Below are 27597 nucleotides of genomic sequence, written 5' to 3'. Positions count from 1 at the left end.
ATGATAGAGTCAAGGATAGCGACCGTAAATGTATCATGTAGGTATATACATACATATATGAGAAACCGTTTCTGTACTCTTCCAATTATCAAACAATGAACCCTATCATTAGGACTCCATATAACAGAAGAAAACTCAAAAATACTTCATACTAACGAATCATATACTAGTCGTACAAATGCACTCTGGAAAGGTTTACTTGCACGTATGAAACATAACATTTTTATAGCTCTAGAGTAAATATTATCAATGTCTGTTCAAAATTGGAATTCACGCAGAATGAGATTCCCAGGTCTCTTAAACTCACAACCAAATTTAGCCTAATGCCGTTTACATAGTAAGAGTATTAAAGTCTGTTTCATGATCTGGTAAAGCTTAGAGAACAGCACTTCTCAATGTTAAACAGTGACATGTTTAGCGTTGATCAATTGAAAATTAACGACCGAGCCAGCAGCGTGGCTCGGTCGTTAAGCTTCTGCTTAACACTGAGAGGCGCCGAGTTCGATCCCTTGAGCTGACCTCGATTGAAAAGAATTTTTGAAATTGAAAAGAGTATATCTGTAATGCTGCTGGTCAGACTAGGATTTGTGACTCCTGGTCGATCGTTTCCTATCAGAGTTTGCCAATTTTCTCTGATTTCATTGTTGAAATTCCTGATTAAAAATTGGCTAAAAATCCTTCCTACCCACTATGTCACCACTATTTGAGTATGATTAATGTAAATATTACAATAAAAATGTATGTACAATTCATAGATGTCTCGTTGATTGTCGAGTTTAAGTCAGTGTCTCGTAATTTAGCGACTTATATAATAAAAAAATGCTGTATTGTTTGTAATTTGGCCAGGAAGGCGCATTGGGGTTTACCTGTAATGCCTTCCTGGTATGAAATAAATAAAAAAAATAAAAAAATAAAAAAATGGTATCCAAATCCGATTGAAGCTCGACCGAATCACTAGATTTGGGCATCAATAAATTTGAATAATCTGAGATCGTCAGCCAATAATAGAAGTTCAGAGTGCTTAACTACCCCAGATATATCATTGATGAGTATATTGAAGAGCAGGAGACCTTAATTATAACCTTGAGGAACACCAGAATGGGTAGGGTATTTATCGGAAGCCCTATCACAACATGACACATATTGCCTCCGATTCGTAAAGTAGAATTTCAATGGGCTCAAAAAGTTGTATGATAGATATATGTATGTAGACGACTTTGTCCCAGAGGCTGAAGCTACCCCGAATATTATACCAGCTTGTAGTAACCGGGAATCTATTGTGTATTTATTATTCCCTGTAATTAGCCCCATTAATTAGCAATTCTTTACAATATGCATTATTTTATTTACCTTTTTTCCTATGCAAATTCATGTTCTTAGTATTTTTTTTCAAAAAGTTTGCATTCCATTGATGTTATCCATTATCGTTATAGATAAGTATGCATACAACCTTTGTAATGTTTTAAATAATGCGAAACATAATTTGTGTAGGATTATGCTAAAGAGCAATAAAATTACTGCTTTCTATTCATAGATAGTACGTGTTCCATTAAATATTGTCCATTGTCAGATCTAACCTAGTATAATTCTGAATAAACGAGCAGTAGAAATGCACCTCGCTTGCATCGTTGCGTTTCTTAAAAGAGCAGTCGGTCCAAGTGAGTGGGTACCTTATTCGGAAGATGATTACAACGAGAGCGAAAGAGGAAATGGAATATTGAGCGTGTGGATACCACTTTCAGAGAAACGGAGGGGAGGGAGATCGTTCCGAATAAAATGTTATTACGATCGGGATGAAAAGATAGGAAAATAAAAGAGGAACGGCCCCGAGTTTGAATACGGCCGCATTGACGCGAACTACTTTAAAACGTTGTAGACCATTGAAAATATTCTAAAAGCCGAACAAACAAGGCCGAGCTGAAATTTAAAATCCATGTGTTTTTCAATATGTATGATATCAGTCAAATTTCTAGGCGCTGCTTGGAAATTTGGAATAAATGTAAAAAAAGCCTAAACTTTTCAGAAAAATTGTGTAGTCTACGGTCTAATTCATACCAAATTGGGTGGTTTAGTATTAAAACCAGACAAACGTTTTTGTATAGGGTACTTTCAAAATTTATCTTGGGTCTAAGTTAGAGTACCGTGAAATCAGAGGCAGCTCGTCCTGGAACCTCCAGTCAAAATTAACAAACATATAGCACTGAAATAAAAGAAAATCACTTAAAATGAGTGGGTATTTTCGAAAAGTTACGCGTATTCTACATTGATGACACAAATAGGATAATAGTACATAAAATTGTTCCCGCCGAGCCTAGTGCGTCAATGGTTTAGTTCGGATGTGCGTTTTGCTTTGCGCTCCATTGGAAAATTCTCCATACAAAATATCAAATAAAAACCAACGAGTGTGAAAGCATTCAATTTTTCTCATGTTTTTGATATGTATTTTGATACTAAAAAGTCTGATATGGATCAGCATTCAAAAGTTACGATTTTTTGCGATCGATTTCTCCAGTCGTTTCTTATTGCATTTTTTTTTGTTTTTTTTACAGATAAACCTCAATGCGCCTTCCTGGCCAATCACAAACATTGGAGCATTTTTATTATACAAGTCAGTGAATTACGAGACACTGAAAACTCGCACATTAACGAGACATCTATGAATCGTATATAAATTTTATTGTACATTAATCACACTCAAATAGTAATTAAATGAATCAATATCAATTAAATCATTCAATCCTTAACACCTCATCTTCTATTAAGGATCTTAGTGTAATACTCAATAATAAACTAGATTTCTCTGAACATATTTCTTTTATTACCAACAAAGCATTTAAATCTCTTGGATTCCTACTCCACCTTTAATGATCCTTATGTACTAAAATTACTTTATTTTTCCTTTGTAAGGTCTCACCCTGAATTTGCCTCAATTATCTAGTCACCTTTTTATTTATCCCATATTAATTGTATTGAGAAAGTTCAACTTAAATTTATTAAATCCTTACGCTACCTTTTTCCTACATAGCTACATATACCCATTCTACTGTTTCCGATATTTTAAAAATCCTTTCTTTTGACAATCTTTCTGTCAGGCGACGACATACTGATGCTATATTCTTCTTTAAGCTCATAAATGGTTTCCTTGATTGTTCTGATTTACTGAATAAGGTTAATTTCAGAATCCCAGTTCGGTACTCTAGACGCGTTGCACTCTTTTCACTTGATCCTTTCAATACTAATTCCCAAAAATATTTTTATCTGCAGCGCGTTTATCATATGTTTAACGGAGAGCTGAATGAGGTTGATCTATTTTGTATTTCCCTACATCAATTCAGGTCTAACATCAAGAGAATCTTGACAGATTGATTCATTTCTTCTCCTATTCTATTTTTCAATATTTCCAATATTTTCATACTTTAGTTTAGTTATGTAATGTGCTATTTAATCATATTATAGCTTTCATTCTTTTCCTTTTCATTTGTTTATTTTGTATTTACCTTTTTCATTTGTTTTATATTTGTAAATTTCAATTTCTTCTTATATTCTATTTTATAACCTTTTCCAAATATTTTAATACTATAGTTTAATTATGCAATGTTCTACATATTTTGTCATGCCTTTATTCTTTACTTTTTAATTTGTTTTCCTTATATTTATCTTTTTCATTTTTGTAAAAATCTATTATTGGACTCGGATGTTACATATATTATTTATTTACTATTTGTTTTTTTTATACATATCTATGTACATCCTGTCTGTTGATTTTTCAATTAATAAAATAAAATAAAATAGTGGTGACATAGTAGGTAGGAAATATTTTTAGCCAATTTTTAATCAGGAACCGTTTCAACCGTTTCAATTGGAAAACTCTGATAGGAAACGATTGATCTGGATCACAAATATCCAGGTCTGACCAGCATCACTACCAATATACTAAGAAAAATTCTTTTCAATCGAGGTCAGCTCATGGGATCGAACCCGGCCTCTCGACGCCAAGCAGACGCTTTACGACCGAGCTGCTGGCTATTGTTATTCAGCTATTAAGTTATTACCGTTGCTCGAAATGCTCGTTATTTTGGTATTCATTTTTGGAACTGGTTCATCAGCTGCCACTGTATGAGATACAAAGTTAATTTGGTGGTTCTAAAATGAAAATTGTGGATTTAAATAGAAGACAAATACATATGTTCCGGCGTGACCAATACGTTTTTGTATGGAGGCCCTTCGATACCAAAACCCTTCCAAATCCTGTTTGCAATCCAAATAAGGATACTACGGGATATTAAAAAAATTAAGGAAATTACTATTCACACTTGCCCGGAGATGCCCTAAGCTAAAAAACGAGTTTGGTGCAAACGATCGACAAGCGCCAGACACACTGAACCACAGATTAACTGGATGGCTGCTTTAAACGAAATTCTCGACTTCACGAATGATAGATTGCACATCAGATGACTAGTAACCTTTCGATGTGCACAGATGCAATTATTAAAATGGTAATTATTAAAATTGAGTTGGATCTTTCTGGCGAGTTTAATAAGGCAAAATTCGGAACTAAAGTGTCAGAAGCACAGAACGTATACAGGGTAGGTATGTCGGGACTTCGGGTAGATTTCACTTAGTGTTAGTGCGAGCAGTGCGCACGCATAAGGTACACGTGTCGTTAATATGTGGTTCAGTCTATCTGGCACTTGTCGATCGTTTGCACCGCATCGCTAAAAAACCTATCTATAGTATAATTCATAGTATTACATGTACACTTGGTATTCATAGTATTCATAATTCATAGTATTATAGTAATTCATAGTATTATATGTACACTGGTTTCCGCTAGCCAAATCTTGGATTTGTGATTCCAGGTCGATCGTTTCCTATCAGAGTTTGCCAATTCATCTAACTTTCATTGATACGGCTCCCGTTTATTTACAAATTTACAAATTGATTTGTATTTACTAAATTTTGCTAAATTGTTTAAAAGCTGCAAATTTACAAATTTTACCATAGAAGTCTAGGTGGATATTGATTGAAATGTTTTTATGTACTTTGTATAATAATAGTATTTGTATCAAATTTACAATGTTCCTGGCCAGGAAGGCGCATTGGGGTTAACTGTTAGGCCTTCCTGGTATAAGTTAAAAATAAAAATTTAATAAAATCATAATGAGTCGTATATTAGTTATTATAATGTAAAGCAAATTGTGAACGATTTGTATATGTACTTCATATGTAAATTGATTGTTTATCTTTGAATACAAAAAGGCATATTTAATTGTTTTTAAAATTAGGAAAAAATAACAATATCATACAGAAACAGTGGCGGGGTATAAAAATGATAATTCATAGATAACTTTTCTAGTGGGTAAATTCAGAGAAAGGTCTATTGTATTTAATGTGCAATGGGGTTACTTTTCAGGCCTTTCTGGTATAAATTAAAAATAAAAATTAAATAAAATTATAATGAGTCGTATAATAATTACTATAATCTAAAGCAAATTGTGAACGATTTTTATATGCACTTCATATGTAAATTGATCGCTTATATTTGAATATAAAAAGGCATATTTATCTTGTTAGTAAAAATAGAAAAAAATAGCAATATCATACAGAAACAGTGGCGGGGAATAAAAATGATAATTCACAGATAATTTATCTAGTGGGTAAATTCAGCGAAAGGTCTATTGTATTTAATGTGCAATGGGGTTACTTTTCAGGCCTTTCTGGTTTAAATTAAATATAAAATAAAAAATAAAATAAATAAAACATATACTAATTTGGTAGTTCTATGAAAAAACTATGGATTATCAAAGCTGATAAACACACAAAAACATTTACCGTTTTTATAAATTTGATGAAGTAAGTTTATTAAATTGTATTATAGTACTTCTTGGATTGTTAGTATGAACTTTCACCTTAGAATAGGATAAAAGGTGAAATAGAAAAAACGTAAGATACTTTCGCAAATGTTGGATTTTATTAAATTCGTCGGAATTTGCATACATTTGACGTTTTGAGTCGAGGAAAAATAGAACGTCATCGATTTTCGCGACTTTTCCGACCTGTTTCAACCGCGGAGCAATTTAAATGGGAAACGTCTCGTCTCGTCCCTTTTCCCGTTACGCTCTCCTCCTTCCCTCACCTTTCTACGTTTTTTTTCCTTCTAGTCTTTTTATTTTGATCGTGTGCCACTCGGCAACAAGATGGTGTGCTAGGAAGTGGCTTCGGAGGCAGGAAATGAACCTCAAAACAGATTTATGTCTTTTCATAAGCGGCGATTCTTCTCGCCGAAACTATTCGCGGCGTGGTTTCATCTTTTCAACCTGTTCGCGCATTCTCAGATTACACTTCCGGTCGTACATTTTCCTCGTGAGCTTTTCCCAGATTTTCCCGAAAAATAGAAGGAAGGTGCATTAGACTATAATGCGTGTTCAGAATGTACATAAAAAAAAATAATGGCATAATGATGCATTGTTAGATTGAATTGAAGTTAATAGAGTCATTCAAGCTATCATTTTCTATCTGAGCATATTTTTGATTTATAAGAATAAACATTTATGCCTGACTTGTTTGAAAGTATTCATTCATTTGATGTAATTAAACTAATATAGAATTCTTCAACTTTTAACGGTAGGCGGTTTTATATATGTATGTATATGTACCTTGTCCAATATTATGCTAAAATGGGAAATTCCTTTCGCATACTCGTCATTTGAAAAATATGTAGGCCGCAAAAATGTTTAAATTTAATATAAAAATATTTCGACGCATTCTTCATAAACCAAATTAAATTTAATAAAAGTGGTAGATTTGAAAAAACGAAATTCTACAGTATATGTAAAAATGTGGATATGAATTTTTCAAATATCTGTTCTTTAAAAATCTTGATCGCAATCTGTCAAGATAATTAGCCGAAATTTCACTGCTATAATTAATTGTGAAAATTTTCTATTATTGATCATTTCATATCAGCTACAGACAATCTACTCGATGCGTTAAATTAACGAAGTCGGCTTAGCGAATGTTTTATCGGAAACAAACTTAACTGGCTTTAAATTTTGCAAGTATTTACGTAAGATTATACGCATTTAAGATTGATCTAAGTATTTGTCGGAAATAAATAAACCACACTATTTCAATAATGGATATTATAAATTGATGTCCGACTGATTAGTTAGTTAATAAATATATTTTATTACCCTTCATTACCGCATTTAATAATACAGTGTTTAGTTTTAATCCTTGTTGGGAAATTACTTTTTAAGTGAATTTTTAAATGCTTTTTATTATTACTAAATTGTGTTCACAATACATCTTATATCTGTTTTAATAGCTATTGATCTACTGATCATTTTCTATTTTATAATTTTAATTTAATTTGGTAAGTAATCATAATATTATATTATTATAATGTTAATGTACAGCATAATAGGAAAAAGAGCTCAAAAACCTATTTACAATTCATATAAATGCTCATAATACATCTAATACATAATATTAATTAAAGACTCTCTAAAGTCGACGATCTAAAGCAGATTGTGTTTAGGTAATCTGTGTTTATACCTGAAGGGTATAGACATTTTCATGTAATCACCGAGACTCTTCACAAGTGTGTTAGTATGGTTATTAGTGATTTTGTGCTAACGGAATAATATTTATGGTATGCAGTTTTTTCAAGTTAGTATATGTGTGTGTTATAAATTAGTTTTCGGGATTTATTTTGTATTATTTGGAGCTTGGAAAGGTTAGTATTCGAGGCATTATTCGTTAATAATGTTTGGTTTTTTGTTACTCGTGAAGCAAGCGGTATCATCTGCAAATAGGGCTTTGTGACAGTTTTATGGAATAGGTATATCATTTAATTAAATAAATATAGTATGCAGCTGATTGTATACAGATTATTTGACCAGATTACTCTGTCGTTGGATAGCTAGACTAAGCTTTCTTTAGTTGACTTGGCAGATGGAAAGGATACGAAAATATTTGTTGAGAAACGTCGGTTTGCACAACCGGAAACCAACTCTGTCAACACGTAAAGCTTTACGGGTCGCCATGGGAAAACTATGTTGGTCACGACGAGTGCCGTAACATAAAGTATGTACCGACATCCCCCATCAAATCCCCATTGGATTAACCGCACCCCATATACATAGGTTTGCACCTCACCGTTGTACTCGTATTGAATTGAATCGTTGTTTACTTTTATATTTTTGAATGCTTAATAACAAAAATCCTATTTATAATTGGCTTACCTCAATAAAATAAACGAATTTTTGTTATTAATCCACAAGAATAGTCGAAATATGATTTTTGGAAGTGGAATTTTATTTAATTCTCATATAAAGACAATTTAATATATTATCCCTATTAAGTCAATTCAGATTCGTGTAAATATGAGTAAATAATAGTATGAGTTTTTAGCTCAAAATTTTACCGATTTAAAATTCAGAAAACTTCCAGTTAACCCTTTTAAACGAAAACAAAAAATAATGTGGCTAGAACACTATCCCGATAAATATGTTTCAATAGAAAATAGTCAATATAAAATAATATTAACAGTGGGAAAAAATCCCAAGTGGAAATAAGTACATTTGACTTTCGATTTGAACTGGACGACTACTTAGATAGATCTGAAAGCTGAAAAGTACTACAAATAAAAGATAAAATATCCAACTATAGATTCCAATATTCATTTTGAACATAAAATTGACAGATTTTGAGACATCGACCGAACAACACGAATATATAGAAAAATCGTGCGATTTAAAAAACCGGTAATAATCAACATGTTTTATTACCAGATTCCTGTTTACTGGGCATAGACCTATAATAAAAGTCATATCTCGTCTCTGAACCATTTTTCGTGTCGAACAGTGTAATCCATCTTCTGTTCAAGAAGATTATAATTCAAGAAAAGTTATGTACCGATGCTGCTGCACGATTTGTAAGTATTCCGTATTCTGGTCTTGGCAAAGAAGTGCTCTTTAAAGGCAGCTTTCAGGGAAAATAAAGCTGGGAATTGAGTTGGACATCACGACTTGGACTATATAAATTGAATACAGACTGGTCACTGCTTGACCGTTGAAAGTGCACATTGATGGAACGTTTAGTGGAAAATTCACGGAAAAGCTTTTCTACCTCTCGATGCACTTGGAGCTTCTTGCATCTCGAAAAATATACATATTTATTTATTTATTTAAGTTCGGACCATTGTGCCATTACAAGAGTCCCTAATGCGCCAAAATAGTCGAAAATATAATAAAGAGAAGACAGAAAAAAATGTATATATACAGATATAAATATATATTTACTCATAAAAAAACAATAGCAAAAAATCAAACAACAGAATATATATTAGGGAATGTGTTGCATCCACAGCCAGCACCAATATATAAAATCCAGCCCCACTATTTCTCGGAATGGCACCTATTATGGTAAATATAAATATTATATATTTAGCTAATATTTACGTTGATTTTATGGTTGTTTTTATTTTATCCCACGATCCAACTTTGACGAATGAGGTGTAAAGTTTCACTCGTTGCGTTGTTTGGCGGCCTTTTTAAAATGTAAAAAGTTATATTCAAATCCTGTTACGTCCTTGCCTTCCCTGCTAACTCTGATTGATAACGAAACTTTTTTTTATTCCGGGCTACGCATTGTTTCGCAGACAAGTATTCATAATAACATTATGTAGGCCGATGGAAAAATTGGATGAGTTTGCCGAAGCGAATAATGTTCTTTATGCAAAATATATACTACACTACACTGTAATTTGCCTGGAAATTTAAATACTACGGCGTCTTCTTGTGTGACCCTGATATTGTGGAATGGAATTTTGCAAAAAGTAAATTTTCATCCATTATGTACATATGTACTATAATAAATATTTGAAAATTATTATTATTAGATTCATAAATTCGTTTTGTTTTACAAATGGTACAAAATTAAAAAAAAATCCAATAAATTGTTTTTATTAAAATATAAGTATTTTATCAATGTTTTTTATATTACTAGTGTTGTACCCGATGACACCCATCATCGCATGGGTGTTAGCATATTAGGTTATTAAATAAAAAATTATTTATGTATTTCGACTATTCTTGTGGACAGTTATCAATAGAATTTTTGTTATTAATCCACAAGAATAGTCGAAATATTATTTTTCTAAGTGGAACTTTATTTAATTCTCATATAAAGATAATATAATATATTATCCCTATTAATTCAATTCAGATTCGTGTAAACACGAGTAAACACTAGTACGAGCTTTTTGCTCGCAATTTTACCGATTTAAAGTTCAGCACACTTCCAATTAACCCTTTTAAACAAAACAAAAAATATTGTGGTCAGAACACTATCTCAATAAATATGTTTCAATAGAAAAAACTCAATATATAATAGTATTAACAGTGGGAAAAAATCCCAAGTGAAAATACGTACTTTTGACTTTTGATTTGAACTGGATGACTATTTAGAGAGATTTGAAAGCTAAAAAGTACTACAAATGGAAGATAAAATATCCGACTATAGATTTCAATATTCATTTTGAACAGGAAATTGACAGATTTTGAGACATCGACCGAACAACACTAAGATATATGTAGATAAGAGATAAGAGATATAAAAATTACCACTAACACGAAAACCATGTGAAATGCAAAGGAGGTATGTAAAAAAATCGCGTGATTTATAAAACACATATATCTCCGAATCTCGAGCCAATCAACATTTTTTATTACCAGATTCGTGTTCACTGGGCATAATTCTATGAAAAGTCATATCTCGTCTCTGAACCAAAAAAAAAGTCGTCATTTGTCGTTATTGTGTTATTGGCTTTCATGACGATTTTACCAGTCACAATTTTATGACACGACGATTGACAGATTTTTAAATTAAGAGCAAAAAATGCTTCTCCAAGGTGAAAATATTGGCAAAGGAGCGTGTTTTAATAATTTAATAAGGCCTAAATACGTTACTTTTGGCACTTATTGAGTCAAGTGTTTGCCAATTTATCTGATTTCATTGTTGAAACGGTTCCTCCATTAAATTGCCAAAAATCATCCTACCTGCTATGTCAGAAATATCTGAATTTGATTTAAGTGCAAAATTTAAAAATTTATGTACAAGTCTAAATCCATGGATTAATTTGTTTATTAATTAACATTTAATTTCGTATTGAAATACAGCGATTTATGTAATAAAAAATGCTGCAATGTTTATAATTAATTGTCTAGGAAGGCGCATCGTTAGACCTTTCTGGTATATATGTATCTACATATGTATGTATGTAAAATTAAATAAAAAAATAATAATAAATAAAAATATATAGGTATATATGTACATATTTATATATGTATAAATGACTTGGGAAGCTTGACTGCCCGATCGTTTTCTCAGATTATCAATTATAAGTTCGGGTTTTTACAATCGTCTAAAATTCAGCATATCGGCTGCGGGACTTTTGAGTCGATGAAACGATTGATGGCCTTGCTTTTTATGAATACTGGTCTCACTACAATGGATTCATGTGCTTTCGGGGATTACTTGATAAACACCTTACCAGATAATAGCTTATATTTGGATACAAACGATTGGAATTGTGATTGTTATTTGAAATGGTTAAGGCAACTGGTACTAAGACACAAATTGAGTAACCTTCCATTATGTGCATCACATTCGTGTCAAGCCTTACGAGACGTTGATTTTTGCCCTTGAAAGGTCAATAATAAAGATGTAAAAAAAATTAGATTAACAGTTTAATATATATTTTTAAAATGTAGTTCACTTTTTTTACTTCGTTTAAGAAGTCATTTTTTATTATATCTATTATCTCTTATTTAAATTCTAACTTCTGTAACGATAAATTTATATTTTATCTTAATTTTGAACATATTTTTTTATTGTAAGAAATTAAATGATTTATCGCTGAATTTTGCATTATTATTTCTGAAAACTATGTATGTACATATGTATATGCCACTGATTAATTATAAAAATATTTCTACAATATAAATAAATGTATCGATTTTTAAAATATTTCGTACACAATTTCTAAACCTAAATGAATGAAAAACTGAAGGAGGTTTATCAATGTTAAAGATATACAGAGATATGATAGGTATATCAAAAGTGCTGCCAATAATTCCGACACTCAGATAAAAATTATAATACGTATATAATTTATGATGAATATTAGTCAAGATATGAATATGTATTTTAAAAATAAAATTCCAAGTAACTACGAATATCGATGTTAATTCACATAATTCACAATCTCAGATAATGCTTTGTGATATAACGAAAAATTCATTTATATAGCAGTTGCACAATTGTGATCATTCATACGGCCAAAGAGCCGCTTCCAGGAGCCACGGCCTTGAAAGGATTGAAGATGTGCGCAATAGGGTAAATAGTTAGCATCTTACAAATACACAAAATATAAAGCTACATACACAAGACATTTACATATTATATGTAATATAATTTAACAAAATTCCTATTATAAATTCAAGAAAAAGATCGACGCAATGGATCCAAACGATGACAAGAATCGTTTGTTTATTGGCTTTTGTGATGATTTTACCGGTGACCCAATCTTATGACACGACGATTGACAGATTCTTGACTTCCGAGCATCATATGCTACTCGCTACTCAAGATAAAAGGATTGCCAGAGGAATATGTTTTGATTCAGAGCCAAGGGACAAATGCACAACAAAGTCTGGATGGCGGGGAATGGAAGTATCATGTTCAAATATTGAACCGAAAGATGACTTAACAGCCCTAATAGAAGAACAAGTACAGGTACTTTCACTTTATTTATCAATAAACTATAAATAAAAGCATGTTTTAAATTATTTTTTCCGAAATTTGATAAGAATTTTATTTAATTTACAATGTAATCCATTATTCAAAATATTAATTTGGTGCTTATTTTCATAAATAAATTATTAATATCATTCAAAGGCATTTAAAATATTATCGATGAAAGTTTATACGGCTTATAGTTCATCAATAATTAAAGTAGCATTTTTTAGAATTCAGTGAATTCAAATTGATATGTATCTTTATCTGATAAGAATTTTATTTAATTTACAATGTAATCTATCATTCTAAGCATTAATTTTGTGATTATTTTCATACATAAAATATTAATATCATTCATAACTTCTCCATTTAAAATATTATTGATGAAAGTTTATAACGTGTATGTATATATATATATATATATATATATATATATATATATATATATATATATATATATATATATATATATATATATATATATATATATATATATATATATATATATATATATATATATATATATATAAATATCATTAATTTTAAATTTTATTTATTTCCAATTCAGGAATTTCCGAATGGTGAACGAACCATAAACGAACTCTCCATTCATGGTTTATTATTAGTAAATAGAAAATTAGCCCAAAACTGGATTCGAACATCAAGTTTCCGCATAATAAGTCTTGAAATCATTGCCCCTGAAATCGACGACATTGAAAATGGTGCATTTAGAGGATACGCTTTTGAGCAACTAGCCGAATTGAGGCTGGACGGAGTGACCATTGATACCTTCAACGAGGGAACTGTTGATGGTTTGCTAACGTTTCAACGACTGCATATATTGAGAAGTAGAGTAAACAGGATCAACGAAAACGCTTTAAGACCAGTAGCATCAACTTTGGAAGTAATAGACTTCCAGTCAATGGTACTGCCTCTGGATCTGACTAACTTAACAGGATCAGTCATATTACCTAAAGTAAAAACGATTGATTTTAGTAGCAATGACTTGGGAAGATTGACCTCTCGGTCATTTTCTGGACTTATAAATTGTAATTTGCTGTTTTTACAATACTCCAAAATTGAACATGTTGGCTGTGGAACTTTCCAAACGATGACTAAAATGACCGGCATGCTTCTGATACAGACCGGTCTTACTACTTTAGATTCGTGCACTTTCGGTAATTGGATGTTAAATAATATGCCAAATTATACTTTGTATTTGGACACTAACGATTGGAATTGTGACTGTAAATTGACCTGGATAAAGGAACTTGCACTTACAGACAAATTAAGGGATCTTCCAAGGTGTGCATCACATAACTGTCGGCCCATACAAGAGACGGCGTTTTGCGGAGTTTAATTCAAATTAATTTTTTTTAAATCTAATTAATTCTCTTTTGGTTTCTTTCGTTGTATAACGATTAATTTAAGTTTTTTTTTGTTTTAAATTATATTTTATTATTGTAAATGTATGATTTACCGAAAAATTTTGCATTATTATTTATTATAATTTTTTTCTACTTTTTTCTTCTAAAGCAATCTTATTCATCATAACTGGAGACACGTATTTTGGGCATCTATTTTTGTCAACTTTAGCATTTTAGCGTTTTAGAGCATTAAAAATGTTCAATTTTAGCATCTATTTTTATGAAGAGTTTAATTTTAAATAATAAAAAATTTCGCTGAATTTTAATAAAATTTATATACATATGTACATACATTATATACAATTTAAAGACAATACAACAATTGAAAAATAATAGAAAAATTCAAAAATGTTTTGGAATTAAAATTACAATGAAAAAAACATGAATATAAAAATACACAGACAAAAATTATGAATATAAAAATATAATACCAAATAAAATTTATTAAAACTCAACATGAAGCATATTTCTACAGATTATTTTTTGAGATTCGTGCGACGATCGGTAACAATTATATTGTATTTACTAAAATACTTTTCAGCATCCCACTATTGACGGGACACCAAATACATTTTAGAGCTGCACAACCAAACTCTTCATATTTTTGTTGCCATCAATAATAGCAATATATCCGGCGTGGATTCACTTTTTATATTCTCTATTAATTGTCTAAAAAAGTGCTGATATACTTCCAAACATTGACCTTCTGTTTATACATTAAACAATGGCAGGTTTCTAAAAAACAAAACTGTTTCTTTAACATTAATATTAGATTTTGTAGCTGCCACAGATGGATTGAATAGTTTACCCAATGTTTGGAGGAATAGATTTTTCTCATTTAGTCTTGAGTGCAAGTCTAGTTATAAGACCCTTTTTTGAGCAACCTTTTGGATACACAGCTCCAACTGTCTTCTTTTGTTTATTGTAGTAGACAAAAGCAATGGCTCGGTTTCGACAGGAAGAACACTGTCTATGGTAAACTGCAAGCTCTGTTTTATCCCCTCAATTTATTCACGTAATAAATGGGCAAAGGGATAGAAAGACCCTTCTAAATTGTGTATTAATTTTATAGATTTTATGCAAATTTTTCTTATGTTCTTTGATTGAGCTCTTAGGGAAATAGAGTCGGACTTGTAGAACTCAAGAATGTTGTCTTTTTTTTCACTCTGTAATTCGGTGTTCTTAAAATAAATCCAATAATGAATCAAAATATCTGTCCAAGTACTTAACTGACTTGAACCATGACTCCCAACGAGTAACAATGGGGCTTGGAAACAAAACTGCCGGCATATCGGGATAGTTATTTATACCGTTAAAAGTTATTTATACCGATTTCATTTTTCTCGAGTGCAAGAATAACATTTTAATTTTAATTACAAATTCATTAAGGAGTGTTAATTCCTTTGTGAATACATTCCCAACTAGGCTAATTTTGTGTGCCCAGCACTGGAAATGTAATATTTAATTTACTAACAGAACTCTTATCGTGTTATAACTAGAGGTAGAGGGCGAATCTGAAACAAAACCAACTACATTGTCATAGGAGATATCCTACTCTTTTAATGTGTCCACTATTGATTGGGTACATATGGTGGCATTTGCAGCAGTTGAAAAATTGCAAGATCCTAAAATTATATTTTGTTCACACGATGGTGAAATTGTTCTAAACAAAACTGCAAATACAAAGCGTCCTATCCTGCCTGTTGTTTCACCCACTAATACAACTATGTCTTTCAACATTAATTTAATAAGAGTCTATGATTTCGCCCCACAAATTGATAAATAAACTCTTCAGAGGTGATCCGCACAGAGCAAATCTCCAAACTCTTCGATTTATTCTAATTCCTAGACACTCATTAATTATAAAAATATTTCTACAATATAAATAAATGTATCGATTTTTAAAATATTTCATACACAATTTCTAAGCCTAAATGAATGAAAAACTGAAGGAGGTTTATTAATGTTAAAGATATACATACAGAGATATGCTTCGAATAATGCTTCCAATAATTCCGACACTCAGATAACAATTATAATACCTATATAATTTATGGTGAATATTAGTCAAGATATGTATATATATTTTATAAATAAAATTCCACGTAAGTACGGATAATGTTAATTCACATAATTCACAATCTCAGATAATGCTTTGTGATAAAGCGAAAAATTCATTTATATAGCAGTTGCACAATTATGATTATTCATACGGCCAAAGAGCCGCTTCCAGGAGCCACGGCCTTGAAAGGGTTGAAGATGTACGAAATAGGGTAAATAAATATCATCTTACAAATACACAAAATATAAAGCTACATACACAAGACATTTACATATTATATGTGATATAATTTAACAATATTCCTCTTATAAATTCAAGAAAAAGATCGACGCAATGGATCCAAACGATGACAAGAATCGTTTATTTATTGGCTTTTGTGATGATTTTACCAGTGACCCAATCTTATGACACGACAATTGACAGATTCTTGACTTCCGAGCATCATATGCTACTCGCTACTCAAGATAAAAGGATTGCCAGAGGAATATGTTTTGATTCAGAGCCACGGGACAAATGCACAACAAAGTCTGGATCGTGGGGAATGGAAGTCTCATGTTCAAATATTGAACCGAAAGATGACTTAACAGCCCTAATAGAAGAACAAGTACAGGTACTTTCACTTTTTTTATTTATCAATATACGTAAAAACATATTTAAATTATTTTTTCCGAAATTTGATAAGAATTTTATTTAATTTACAATGTAATCCATTATTCAAAATATTAATTTGGTGATTATTTTCATAAATAAATTATTAATATCATTCAAAGGCATTTAAAATATTATCGATGAAAGTTTATACGGCTTATAGTTCATCAATAATTAAAGTAGCATTTTTTAGAATTCAGTGAATTCAAATTGATATATATCTTTAATTTTTAATTTTATTTATTTCCAATTCAGGGATTTCCGAATGGTCAACGAACCATAGACCAACTCACCATTTATGGTTTATTATTAGTAAATAGAAAGCTAGTCCAAAACTGGATTCGAACATCAAGTTTCCGCATAAACAAACTTCAAATCGTTGCCCCAGAAATCGACGACATTGAAAATGGTGCATTTAGAGGATACGCTTTTGAGCAACTTACCCAATTGAGCCTGGACAAAGTGACAATTGATACCTTCAACGAGGGAACTCTTGATGGTCTGCTGCTTGAAAGATTGTCTATAGTGAGAAGTAGAATTAACAGAATCAACGCAAACGCTTTGAGACCAGTAGCACCAACTTTGGAAGCATTATCCGCCGAGAAAATGGTACTGCCTCTGGATCTAACTAACTTAACAGGATCGGTCACATTACCTTTAATTCATATCGTTGATTTTAATGGAAACGACTTGGGAAGACTGACGTCCCGGTCATTTTCTGCGCTAGGAAATTGTAAATTGGTGTTTTTAAATAATGCCAAAATTGAAAACGTTGGCTGTGGCACATTCCAAACAATGCCTCAAATGATCGGCATGCTTTTGATAAATACTGGTCTTACTACTTTGGATTCCTGCACTTTCGGTAGTTGGATGATAAATAATATGCCAGATCTTACTTTGTATTTGGACACTAACGATTGGAATTGTGATTGTAAATTGACCTGGATAAAGGAACTTGCACTTAAGAACAAATTAACGGATCTTCCATTGTGTGCATCACATAACTGTCAGCCCATAAGAGATACGAGTTTTTGCGGAGTTTAATTTAAATGGATTTTTTAAATTTAATTAATTCTCTTTTGGTTTCTTTCGTTTTATAAAGTTTAATTTAATTTTTTTGTTGTTATAAATTTGATTTTATTTTTGAAAATATATGATTTACCGAAAAATTTTGCACTATTATTGATTATAATTTTTTTCCACTTTTTTCTTCTAAAGCAATCTTATTCATCATAACTAATCATGTTTTGTATTTTTGAAAATAAATGATTCACTGCACAAACTGTTTTTTAATCTTTTGAATTTACTATACTAGATTGTTTGATATACTAGATTTTTAATATACTATACTAGATTTTGATATACTATACTAGACTGTTTACTATACTAGATTGTTGATAATTACTAAACTTCTTTCAGAATCAGTTTCTATTATATAATTTATATCTTTTATTGAATGAAATATACGTTCTTCTATTTGACTTTTCTTATCTAAAAATAAAAATACTGAAATAGAAAAAAATAAAAATACTGCTATGCATATATGTATTTTAATATTTCTATTCTGTCTTTGGCAATACTAAGCATTTTTTCCAATAATTACAGTCTGTGTTATGGAATGTGTGATTAGAAGGATAGAAGAATTTGAAGGAAACACTTCCAATGAGTATCAATTGACGATTGCATACTCGTTGGAAGTTTATGTTTAGTGTCCCGTTTTAATAATTAATTAACTGATTAAGTAATTTTCTTAATATTCCAGTCGTTTGAATGATGTAATTTGTGGTGTCCTTTCTTTACCATTATTTTCTATTAGTTTTATGCCTGTTGAAATTTCAACGGGTGCTTTCGGATTGATACATGATTTAAAATAAAGTAACAATATGAATAGTAATAATTAAGCGGAATCGAAACTGAAATAGAAATCGGTTATGCCAATTAAATTATGCAATAAAAATAATAATATAATTATAAAACTCCAAGTCGAAATCCGAATCGGAATCGGATAATATGAAAAGTACGTATGTGTGATTACAAAACCCAATACCCACAATTATGTATAAACAAACCCCGGTCATTGACCTTGCAAGCTCGAGTATTAAAGTTATTTAGAGCATTTTTCCTATCGGGGCCATAGCATTTTTCCTATCGGTCAGCGTATACTGCTCTGGTCGCAAGGGGGTAGGTTATCAAAATATAAATTAATTTCAATAGTTTCAATTAAAAAATATACATATTTAATTGTTTAATATGAAAACAAAAAAAAATGGCTAAAAACCTCGCTAAATAAAATTATTATATTTACGTATTTTTATATGGCGAGAACGAAAATTTTCAATTAAGGTTTAAAAACAAAGACGATTTCAATTTCGGACAATTTCGTAATCGGTTAGCTCACCCAACTCAGATATACCTATAAGAGAATATTTGTGTTCAAGAGTTCACGGTTTCGACACCGCCGCAAGTCTCGACGAAATGAATTTATACAAAGTTTAGGTTTTTTATCGATTCATTAAATATATTCGGCTAGCGTTAAGAAACACAAACTGAAACACACACACACACAGATTAGCGTCTTTATATATAATAATGTTTTTTGGTTGTTTTATTAGATTTATAATCATAAAATGAAATCATAAATTGCAGCATTTTGATGCATATTTCATATTTCGTTTACCTCCCAAACGATTTATTATTGCTGGTCGTAACTATTTCAGCATTTGATTTTTTATTCTATTTCTTATGTATGTTGATTTTAGTTTCTAAAATCTTATGTATATTAGTTTTAGTTTAGAGTTATTTTATTTAGATAATTTTTAATGTTATTAAACATGACGATGCTAAAAATAGACCGACGCCCAATATATGATTCGACCTTAATGATTATGTTTTGATTTTTATTCGATTTAAAATATAATATATAGGAGTTTATTTTTTTCCTGCGCAGATTTGTGGGGTGCCGGTATAATATGACATGGTATATATATATTTTTTTGATAGACTCATCATCTAGTTCTACTGTATGGTGATTACATACTAACTACATATGTACATATATATGCTTATGAGGATATAAGCGAAGGTATAAAGAAATTTTGAATATTGTAAAATTAATAAAGAAGGATTTTTACCAATGTTTAATATATACAAAGATACGATAAGTATAATAAAAATGCTGTCAATAATTCCAAAACATTAAAAGATAAAAATTATAATACCTGTATAGTTTATGGTGAATATTTGAAGATAAGATATCTATATTTTTTACAAATATAATTCCACGTAAGTAAAGATGTTAATTCACATAATTCACAATCTCGGATAATACTTTGTGATATAACGAAAAAAACCCATTTATATATCAGTTTCACAATTATGATCATTCATACGGCCAATGAGCCGCTTCCAGGAGCCACGGCCTTGAAAGGGTTGAATATGTGCGAAATCGGGTAAATAATTATCATATTACAAATACACAAAATATAAAGCTACATACACAAGACATTTACATATTATATGTTATATAATTTAACAAAATTCCTATTATAAATTCAAAAAAAAGATCGACGCAATGGATCCAAACGATGACAAGAATCGTTTGTTTATTGGCTTTTGTGATGATTCTACCGGTGACCCAATCTTATGACACGACAATTGACAGATTCTTGACTTCCGAGCATCATATGCTACTCGCTACTCAAGATAAAAGGATTGCCAGAGGAATATGTTTTGATTCAGAGCCACGGGACAAATGCACAACAAAGTCTGGATCGTGGGGAATGGAAGTCTCATGTTCAAATATTGAACCGAAAGATGACTTAACAGCCCTAATAGAAGAACAAGTACAGGTACTTTCACTTTTTTTTATTTATTTATCAATAAACTATAAATAAAAGCATGTTTTAAATTATTTTTTCCGAAATTTGATAAGAATTTTATTTAATTTACAATGTAATCCATTATTCAAAATATTAATTTGGTGATTATTTTCATAAATAAATTATTAATATCATTCAAAGGCATTTAAAATATTATCGATGAAAGTTTATACGGCTTATAGTTCATCAATAATTAAAGTAGCATTTTTTAGAATTCAGTGAATTCAAATTGATATATATCTTTAATTTTTAATTTTATTTATTTCCAATTCAGGGATTTCCGAATGGTGAACGAACCATAGACCAACTCAACATTTATGGTTTATTATTAGTAAATAGAAAGCTAGTCCAAAACTGGATTCGAACATCAAGTTTCCGCATAAACAAACTTCAAATCGTTGCCCCAGAAATCGACGACATTGAAAATGGTGCATTTAGAGGATACGCTTTTGAGCAACTAGCCGAATTGAGGCTGGACAGAGTGACCATTGATACCTTCAACGAGGGAATTGTTGATGGTTTGCTATCGTTTCGACTACTGTATATATTGAGAAGTAGAATAAACAGGATCAACGAAAACGCTTTAAGACCAGTAGCATCAACTTTGGAAGTAATAGACTTCCAGAAAATGGTACTGCCTCTGGATCTGACTAACTTAACAGGATCAGTCATATTACCTAAAGTAGTAATGGTTGATTTTAGTAACAACGACTTGGGAAGATTGACCTCTCGGTCATTTTCTGGGCTTATAAATTGTAATTTGCTGTTTTTACATTACACCAAAATTGAACATGTTGGCTGTGGCACTTTCCAAACGATGACTAAAATGACCGGCATGCTTCTGATGAAGACCGGTCTTACTACTTTAGATTCCTGCACTTTCGGTACTTGGATGATAAATAATATGCCAGATCTTACTTTGTATTTGGACACTAACGATTGGATTTGTGATTGTAAATTGACCTGGATAAAGAAACTTGCACTTACGAACAAATTAAGGGATCTTCCGAGGTGTGCATCACATTCGTGTCAGCCCATACGAGACACGGAGTTTTGCGGAGTTTAATTTAAATGGATTTTTTTAAATTTAATTAATTCTCTTTTGTTGTTTTTCCTTGTATAACGAATAATTTAAGTTTTCTTTTGTTATAAATTTGATATTTTATTTTTGAAAATGTATGATTTACCGAAAAAACACGGGGGGGGGGGGGCAATCAAATATTGAAACAAATTTTATATATATGTATTATTATAATAATTGAAATGTGATTTTTAGATTTTTTATTAATACATTAGTTTTATAAAAAAAAATTTTTAATACACTACTAAATCTTTCCATACATCACTGACTCCTAATAATTTGAAAAACATTGTAGTTTTGGTTTAATTTCTTCGCATTACTACTTGAATTTCTTTCAAACTTCATAAATTCAATTTTAATAAACAAAAAAAAAAAAAATCGTTTATAAGTCCGAAAAACACGAAAATATGAGTTTTTTCGAGGTGGACACTAGGGTTTCTGACCCGGGTCGACCCGGGACAGACATTCCCGGAAATTTGCGGAATTTTTGTTGTCCCGTGTCCCGGGAATTTTTATCTGTAATCCCGGGAATTGGATTTAAAAAAATTCTTGAAAACATACAACATTTTCACGACTACACGAAGGGAAATAATAAATCAAATACACAAAGAATCGTAAAATATTCTCAAAAATTAAAATCGAAGAAAGAAGAAGCCTAAAACTGATTTTTTTAACACAAATTTTAAATAATTCTGATTTTATACCGAACAAAGCATTCTTTAAATGTTGTAATAAAAGCGAATGTATATCCTACGGTAAAACTATTATGAAGCGAGTATATCCTTCTTGTATTGACGATTCCACATTGGAAGAAACTCTTTTATATTCGGATGAAGATGAAACAATTGTGTGTTTGACGATGAATGAAGAATGAAATAAGGAGTTATCAAAGACGAATATACAAAATAACGTAAATAAAAATAGCCTCGACTTTAAAAAAGAAATTAAAATATACATGCTATATAAAATATACAAATTGTTTTCGCCCCTTTTAACAAAAAAACCAACTTCGACCGAAACTGAAAGAGTTTTTTCCAATGCTGGAAATTTTGGTACCAAATCTAGAAATAGGCTTTTGAATTCTCATTTAAATATTATAGTATTCTTAAGAAGCTTCTTCGAATAAGTTTACTTTTATAATTACATTTTTTCCAGTTAATAGATACATATATTATGTATTGTTTACTTTTTTATATTTTTTTTATTAATAAAAAATATATTAAATTGAAAAAAAAAAGTTTTTTTACATGTGTCCCGGGATCCCGGGAATCCCGGAACGATGCCGGGCTCCGTCCCGTGTCCCGGGAATTGCAAAAGTCCGGGAAATCAGAAACCCTAGTGGACACTTTTCATCGCCCGTTACTGTATTTGTTTTTTTGAATCTATTTGAAACTATTTATTAATTTACAATCCTTTTTTGAATAGACTGCGCAATATTCCTCCTATGTATTCTTACTATTTTATTTGTTATTTATTAAATAAAATAAAATAAATTTTAATCATTTAGCGTTATCTCATAAGATGCATTAGGCATGTTTAACAGAAACATTTATTAATAAAAAATATTAAATATCATAATTTATCATATACTAGCTGAACCCGGCATGCGTTGCAATGCCACAATAACGCATGCAATTCCCGTTCCCATTCCCGTTCTCGTTCCCGTTCCCGTTCCCATTTGTTGGAAAAACACAGGCAGCGAAAACATTTGAAATTATTCAATTATTTGTTTATTTTACCCTAACAACGCATATCGCGACGCGAAAACATTTGAAATTATTGCGTTGCAATGCCACTCATTCCCGTTTTTCCCTTTTTCGTTCCAGTTTTTGGCCGATTTTTTTCACAGTAAGGTTCCATCATACAATAACGCATGCAATTCCCGTTCCCGTTCCCGTTTCTCGATGCATTTCGATAAGTGTTTCAGTTTCAAATTAATACTTAATAATCAAGTTAAATTATAGTAAAGTATAGGAACGCATACGTGACAGACATACAAACATTGATTTATATAGATATGTAGGATTGTTATGAGTGGTACGTAAGGTCAGGTTGGTACATAAGATCTGACAATCTCGTCGATATTGAATATCAAAAGCATTTTGTGAAATTTTTGACACATTCCTTACAAAATTGATAAACATATCAAAAAGGCTGATAATAATTCCAAAAATTAGATAAAAATTATAATACCTGTATAATTTATGGTGAATATTAGTCATGATCTATGTATTTAATAAATAAAATTCCACGTAAATACGGATATCGATGTTAATTCACATAATTCACCATCTCAGATAATATTTTGTGATATTACAAAAAACCCATTTATATAGCAGTTTCACAATATTGATCATTCATACGGCCAAAGAGCCGCTTCCAAGAGCCACGGCGTTGAAGATGTTCGAAATCAGGTAAAATTTTAGTATTTTACAAATAAACAAAATTTAAGGCTATATGCACGAAACATTTAGTAACATCTGATATAATTTAACTACATATATTCCTATTATAAATTCAAGAAAAAGATCGACACAACGGAACCAAACGATGACAAGAATCGTTTGTTTATTGGCTGTAATGATGATTTTGCCGGTCACCCAATCTTTTGACACGAAAATTGACAGATTATTGAGTCCCGAGCAACATATGCTACTCGCTTCTCAATATAAAAAGACTGCCAGACAAATATGTTTTGATCCATGGCCAGGTCCTGGCAGATGCAGAATTTCTGGAACATATGGAGTCTCGTGTTCAAATGTTGAACCGGAAGATGACCTGACGGCCCTAATAGAAGAACAAGTACAGGTACTTTCACTTTTTTTTTTATTATAATCAATAAACTATAATTACATACATATTTTTAAATTCAATTATTCTGAAATTTGATAAGAAGATTTTCATTTAATTTAAAATGTAATGCATCAATATGTGTATTTTCAAAAGAAAATTTTAATAACATATTATCTATGCAAGTAAACAACGCAAATTGTTCATCAATAATTAAAGTAACATTTTTTAGAATTCAGTATAATGAAGTTATTATTATATCATTAATATTTGAATTTTGTTTATTTTCAATTCAGAAATTTCCAAATGGTGTACGAACCATAGAGCAACTCTCCATTCAAAGTTTACTATTATTAAACAGAAAATTAGCCCAAAACTGGATTCAAACGTCAAGTTTCCGCATAAAAAATCTTGAAATCATTGCACCAGAAATCGACGACATTGAAAATGGTGCGTTCAGAGGATACGCTTTTGAGCAATTGAACGAGCTGAAGCTGGAAGAAGTGACAATTGATACCTTTAATGAGTTAACTCTCGATGGTCTGTCAATCGAAGGACTGTTTATGATGAAAAGTAGAATAAACAGGATCAACGAAAACGCTCTAAAGCCAGTAGCATCAAATTTGAGAGCATTATTCGTCGAGAATATGGTACTGCCTTTGGATGTGACTAACTTAACAGGATCGGTCACATTACCGTTGGTAGGTATCGTTGATTTTAATAACAACGACTTGGGAAGATTGAACTCTCGGTCATTTTCTGGGCTTATAAATTGTAATTTGGTGTTTTTACAATACTCCAAAATTGAACATGTCGGCTGTGGCACTTTCCAACCGCTGACTCGAATGAGCGGCTTACTTTTGATAGAAACTGGTCTTACTACTATGGATTCCTGCGCTTTCGGTACTTGGATGATAAATAATATGCCAGATTATACTTTGTATTTGGACACTAACGATTGGAAATGTGATTGTAATTTGAGATGGATAAAGGAATTGCAAGTTCGGAACAAAGTAAGGGATCTTCCATTGTGCGCATCACATTCGTGTCAGCCCATACGAGATACGAACTTTTGCTAAATTCAAGTGATTTATTTTGATTAAAATTAAAATTTAATTGATTTACTTTTTGTTTTATAACTTTGTTAATGAAATTGTTTTGTTTATAAAATTTGATGTATTATTTTTTAAATTAAACGATTTTCCACCCAATTTTGAATTGTTATTTATTGAATTAAAATATATCTCACACTTAAATCAAAAAAAATATATCTATATATAATTTCGAAAGAGACGTTGTAAGTATGTAAGCATGTAATGTTGGTTGGAATGTAAATTTCTATGACAATGATTAGATATATTTTCTTTCGATTCAAATAAATTTAATAAATAAGAAGAAAAAGTTATTAGTAAAAAACAAATTTGTTTATTTATACAGGTAAAAACCCAGTTAATAAAATCACGTAATAAAAACATATAATGAAATCTTATGTGTAATATAAAATTAACAATAAAACAAAAAAGAAAATCAGAAAAGATAGTAAAAAACCCTTTAATATTTACTATTAGATTCGCCATGTTTAAGCTGTTTATATTACAAATACTGAGCGAAGCCGGGTAAAACAACTAGTATTCAATATTTTTATAGCGTTAATTTGTTATGTTAGAATCTATGCAGCTTATGAAAACATCTAATATACGAGGACATCTAATATAAATCAAATATAATAGGAAAATATCTAATATTATATAATAGGAAAGAGAGCTCAAAAACCTATGTACATATATAATAGTGTTTGTACTTTTTCTGTTTCATATTCACTTTACATATATTTGCCTTCTTGAGTCTAATAGTTTCATATGTTATACTGTATATTTATTTTACAGCGTAATTATAGTTTGTCTCTCATTAAATGATCGTAATTAAAGCAACAAGAAGAAAAACTTTATCTATGTATGCATAGGTACATACATACATACTCGTATATATAGTCATATGTACATATGTTCAATCAATGATGTATATTTTAATATATATACGTTTCATAACCTCTTATACGTTTCACATGGTTTTCGTGTAAGCGGTCATTTTTTATATCCCTTATCTCTTATCCGATCGTTTTCATACTTTGTCATATTGCTCATTTATATTATGTACATATGACTATATATACATATGTTCAATCAATGATGTATATTTTAATATATATACATATATATACAAAACATTTTACTTGAAATATTAAGGTCTTTTAATAGGCAAAAAATATACATTGATATAATAAATTCCTTTTTTATATTTTTAACAATAATTGATGTTCATACATACATACGTATATTGCAAATGATATATGTATGTATATGTCAAAGATTATCTGATAATTATAATACAGTTTTGATTTAACCAATCGAGATTTATACTACCTATATAATACATACATATTCATGTGTACAAAATTGGAGATATCATCGCTAATCCCCATAATTCGCAAACTCAGATAGTACTTTACAATGTAACGGAAATAATTCAGTCATAAGCATATATTTATCAGTTCATAAGTCGACGAACGAAGTGAACGTGTCAATTCGGAGATTTATGAACACAGATTGGCGGCCAGGATTTTTCTTTATTACAATATATACAAAACACTATAATTATTTTCCGAGATAAACATAAACTATCGAAAATATATAGTAAGAATTGATTTCTAAATATTTTATATGAATTATAACAATATGTCCCGTTTATTTATGTATACAATATAAAAACTCCTGTTCAAGCAGACGAAAAGTTTAGAAAACGAGTCTCGAGATTGAGAAAACGAGTTTCGAGTTGGTAGAATGGGCGCACCGAAAAATCAGGTTAAGTTCTATTGCGGTTGAAAATAAATAATCTGCTTGAAATTTT

The 27597-nt window shown here is 30.5% G+C and overlaps 5 protein-coding genes across 5 annotated transcripts in view; 4 read left to right on the top strand and 1 right to left on the bottom strand.

Annotated features, from left to right (window-relative positions):
• stg1 (stargazin-like protein) overlaps positions 1-27597 on the bottom strand; it is an 80301-nt gene that overhangs the window by 1516 nt on the left and 51188 nt on the right. The gene's annotated exons all lie outside the window — the stretch shown is intronic.
• LOC143910338 (uncharacterized) lies at positions 12313-14685 on the top strand. The gene is made up of 3 exons (XM_077428768.1): positions 12313-12402; positions 12510-12801; positions 13373-14685. The coding sequence occupies exons 1-3, from the start codon at positions 12389-12391 to the stop codon at positions 14162-14164; spliced, it is 1098 nt and encodes a 365-aa protein (XP_077284894.1). The 5' UTR covers positions 12313-12388; the 3' UTR covers positions 14165-14685.
• On the top strand, positions 16425-18479 carry LOC143910336 (uncharacterized). The gene is made up of 3 exons (XM_077428766.1): positions 16425-16504; positions 16612-16903; positions 17197-18479. Exons 1-3 carry the CDS (start codon positions 16431-16433, stop codon positions 17983-17985), a joined length of 1155 nt encoding a protein of 384 aa, XP_077284892.1. The 5' UTR covers positions 16425-16430; the 3' UTR covers positions 17986-18479.
• LOC143910337 (uncharacterized) lies at positions 20304-22043 on the top strand. Its single transcript, XM_077428767.1, has 3 exons — positions 20304-20390; positions 20504-20789; positions 21094-22043. Exons 1-3 carry the CDS (start codon positions 20317-20319, stop codon positions 21883-21885), a joined length of 1152 nt encoding a protein of 383 aa, XP_077284893.1. The 5' UTR covers positions 20304-20316; the 3' UTR covers positions 21886-22043.
• Positions 24161-26099, top strand: LOC143910339 (uncharacterized). Its single transcript, XM_077428769.1, has 3 exons — positions 24161-24314; positions 24423-24708; positions 24987-26099. The coding sequence occupies exons 1-3, from the start codon at positions 24301-24303 to the stop codon at positions 25767-25769; spliced, it is 1083 nt and encodes a 360-aa protein (XP_077284895.1). The 5' UTR covers positions 24161-24300; the 3' UTR covers positions 25770-26099.

The sequence above is a fragment of the Arctopsyche grandis genome, chromosome 4 (genome assembly GCF_051622035.1).
Source record: "Arctopsyche grandis isolate Sample6627 chromosome 4, ASM5162203v2, whole genome shotgun sequence".
Classification (NCBI taxonomy): domain Eukaryota; kingdom Metazoa; phylum Arthropoda; class Insecta; order Trichoptera; family Hydropsychidae; genus Arctopsyche; species Arctopsyche grandis.
The sequence above is the reverse complement of the archived record's forward strand: the minus strand, read 5'-3'. Positions and strand labels throughout refer to the sequence as shown.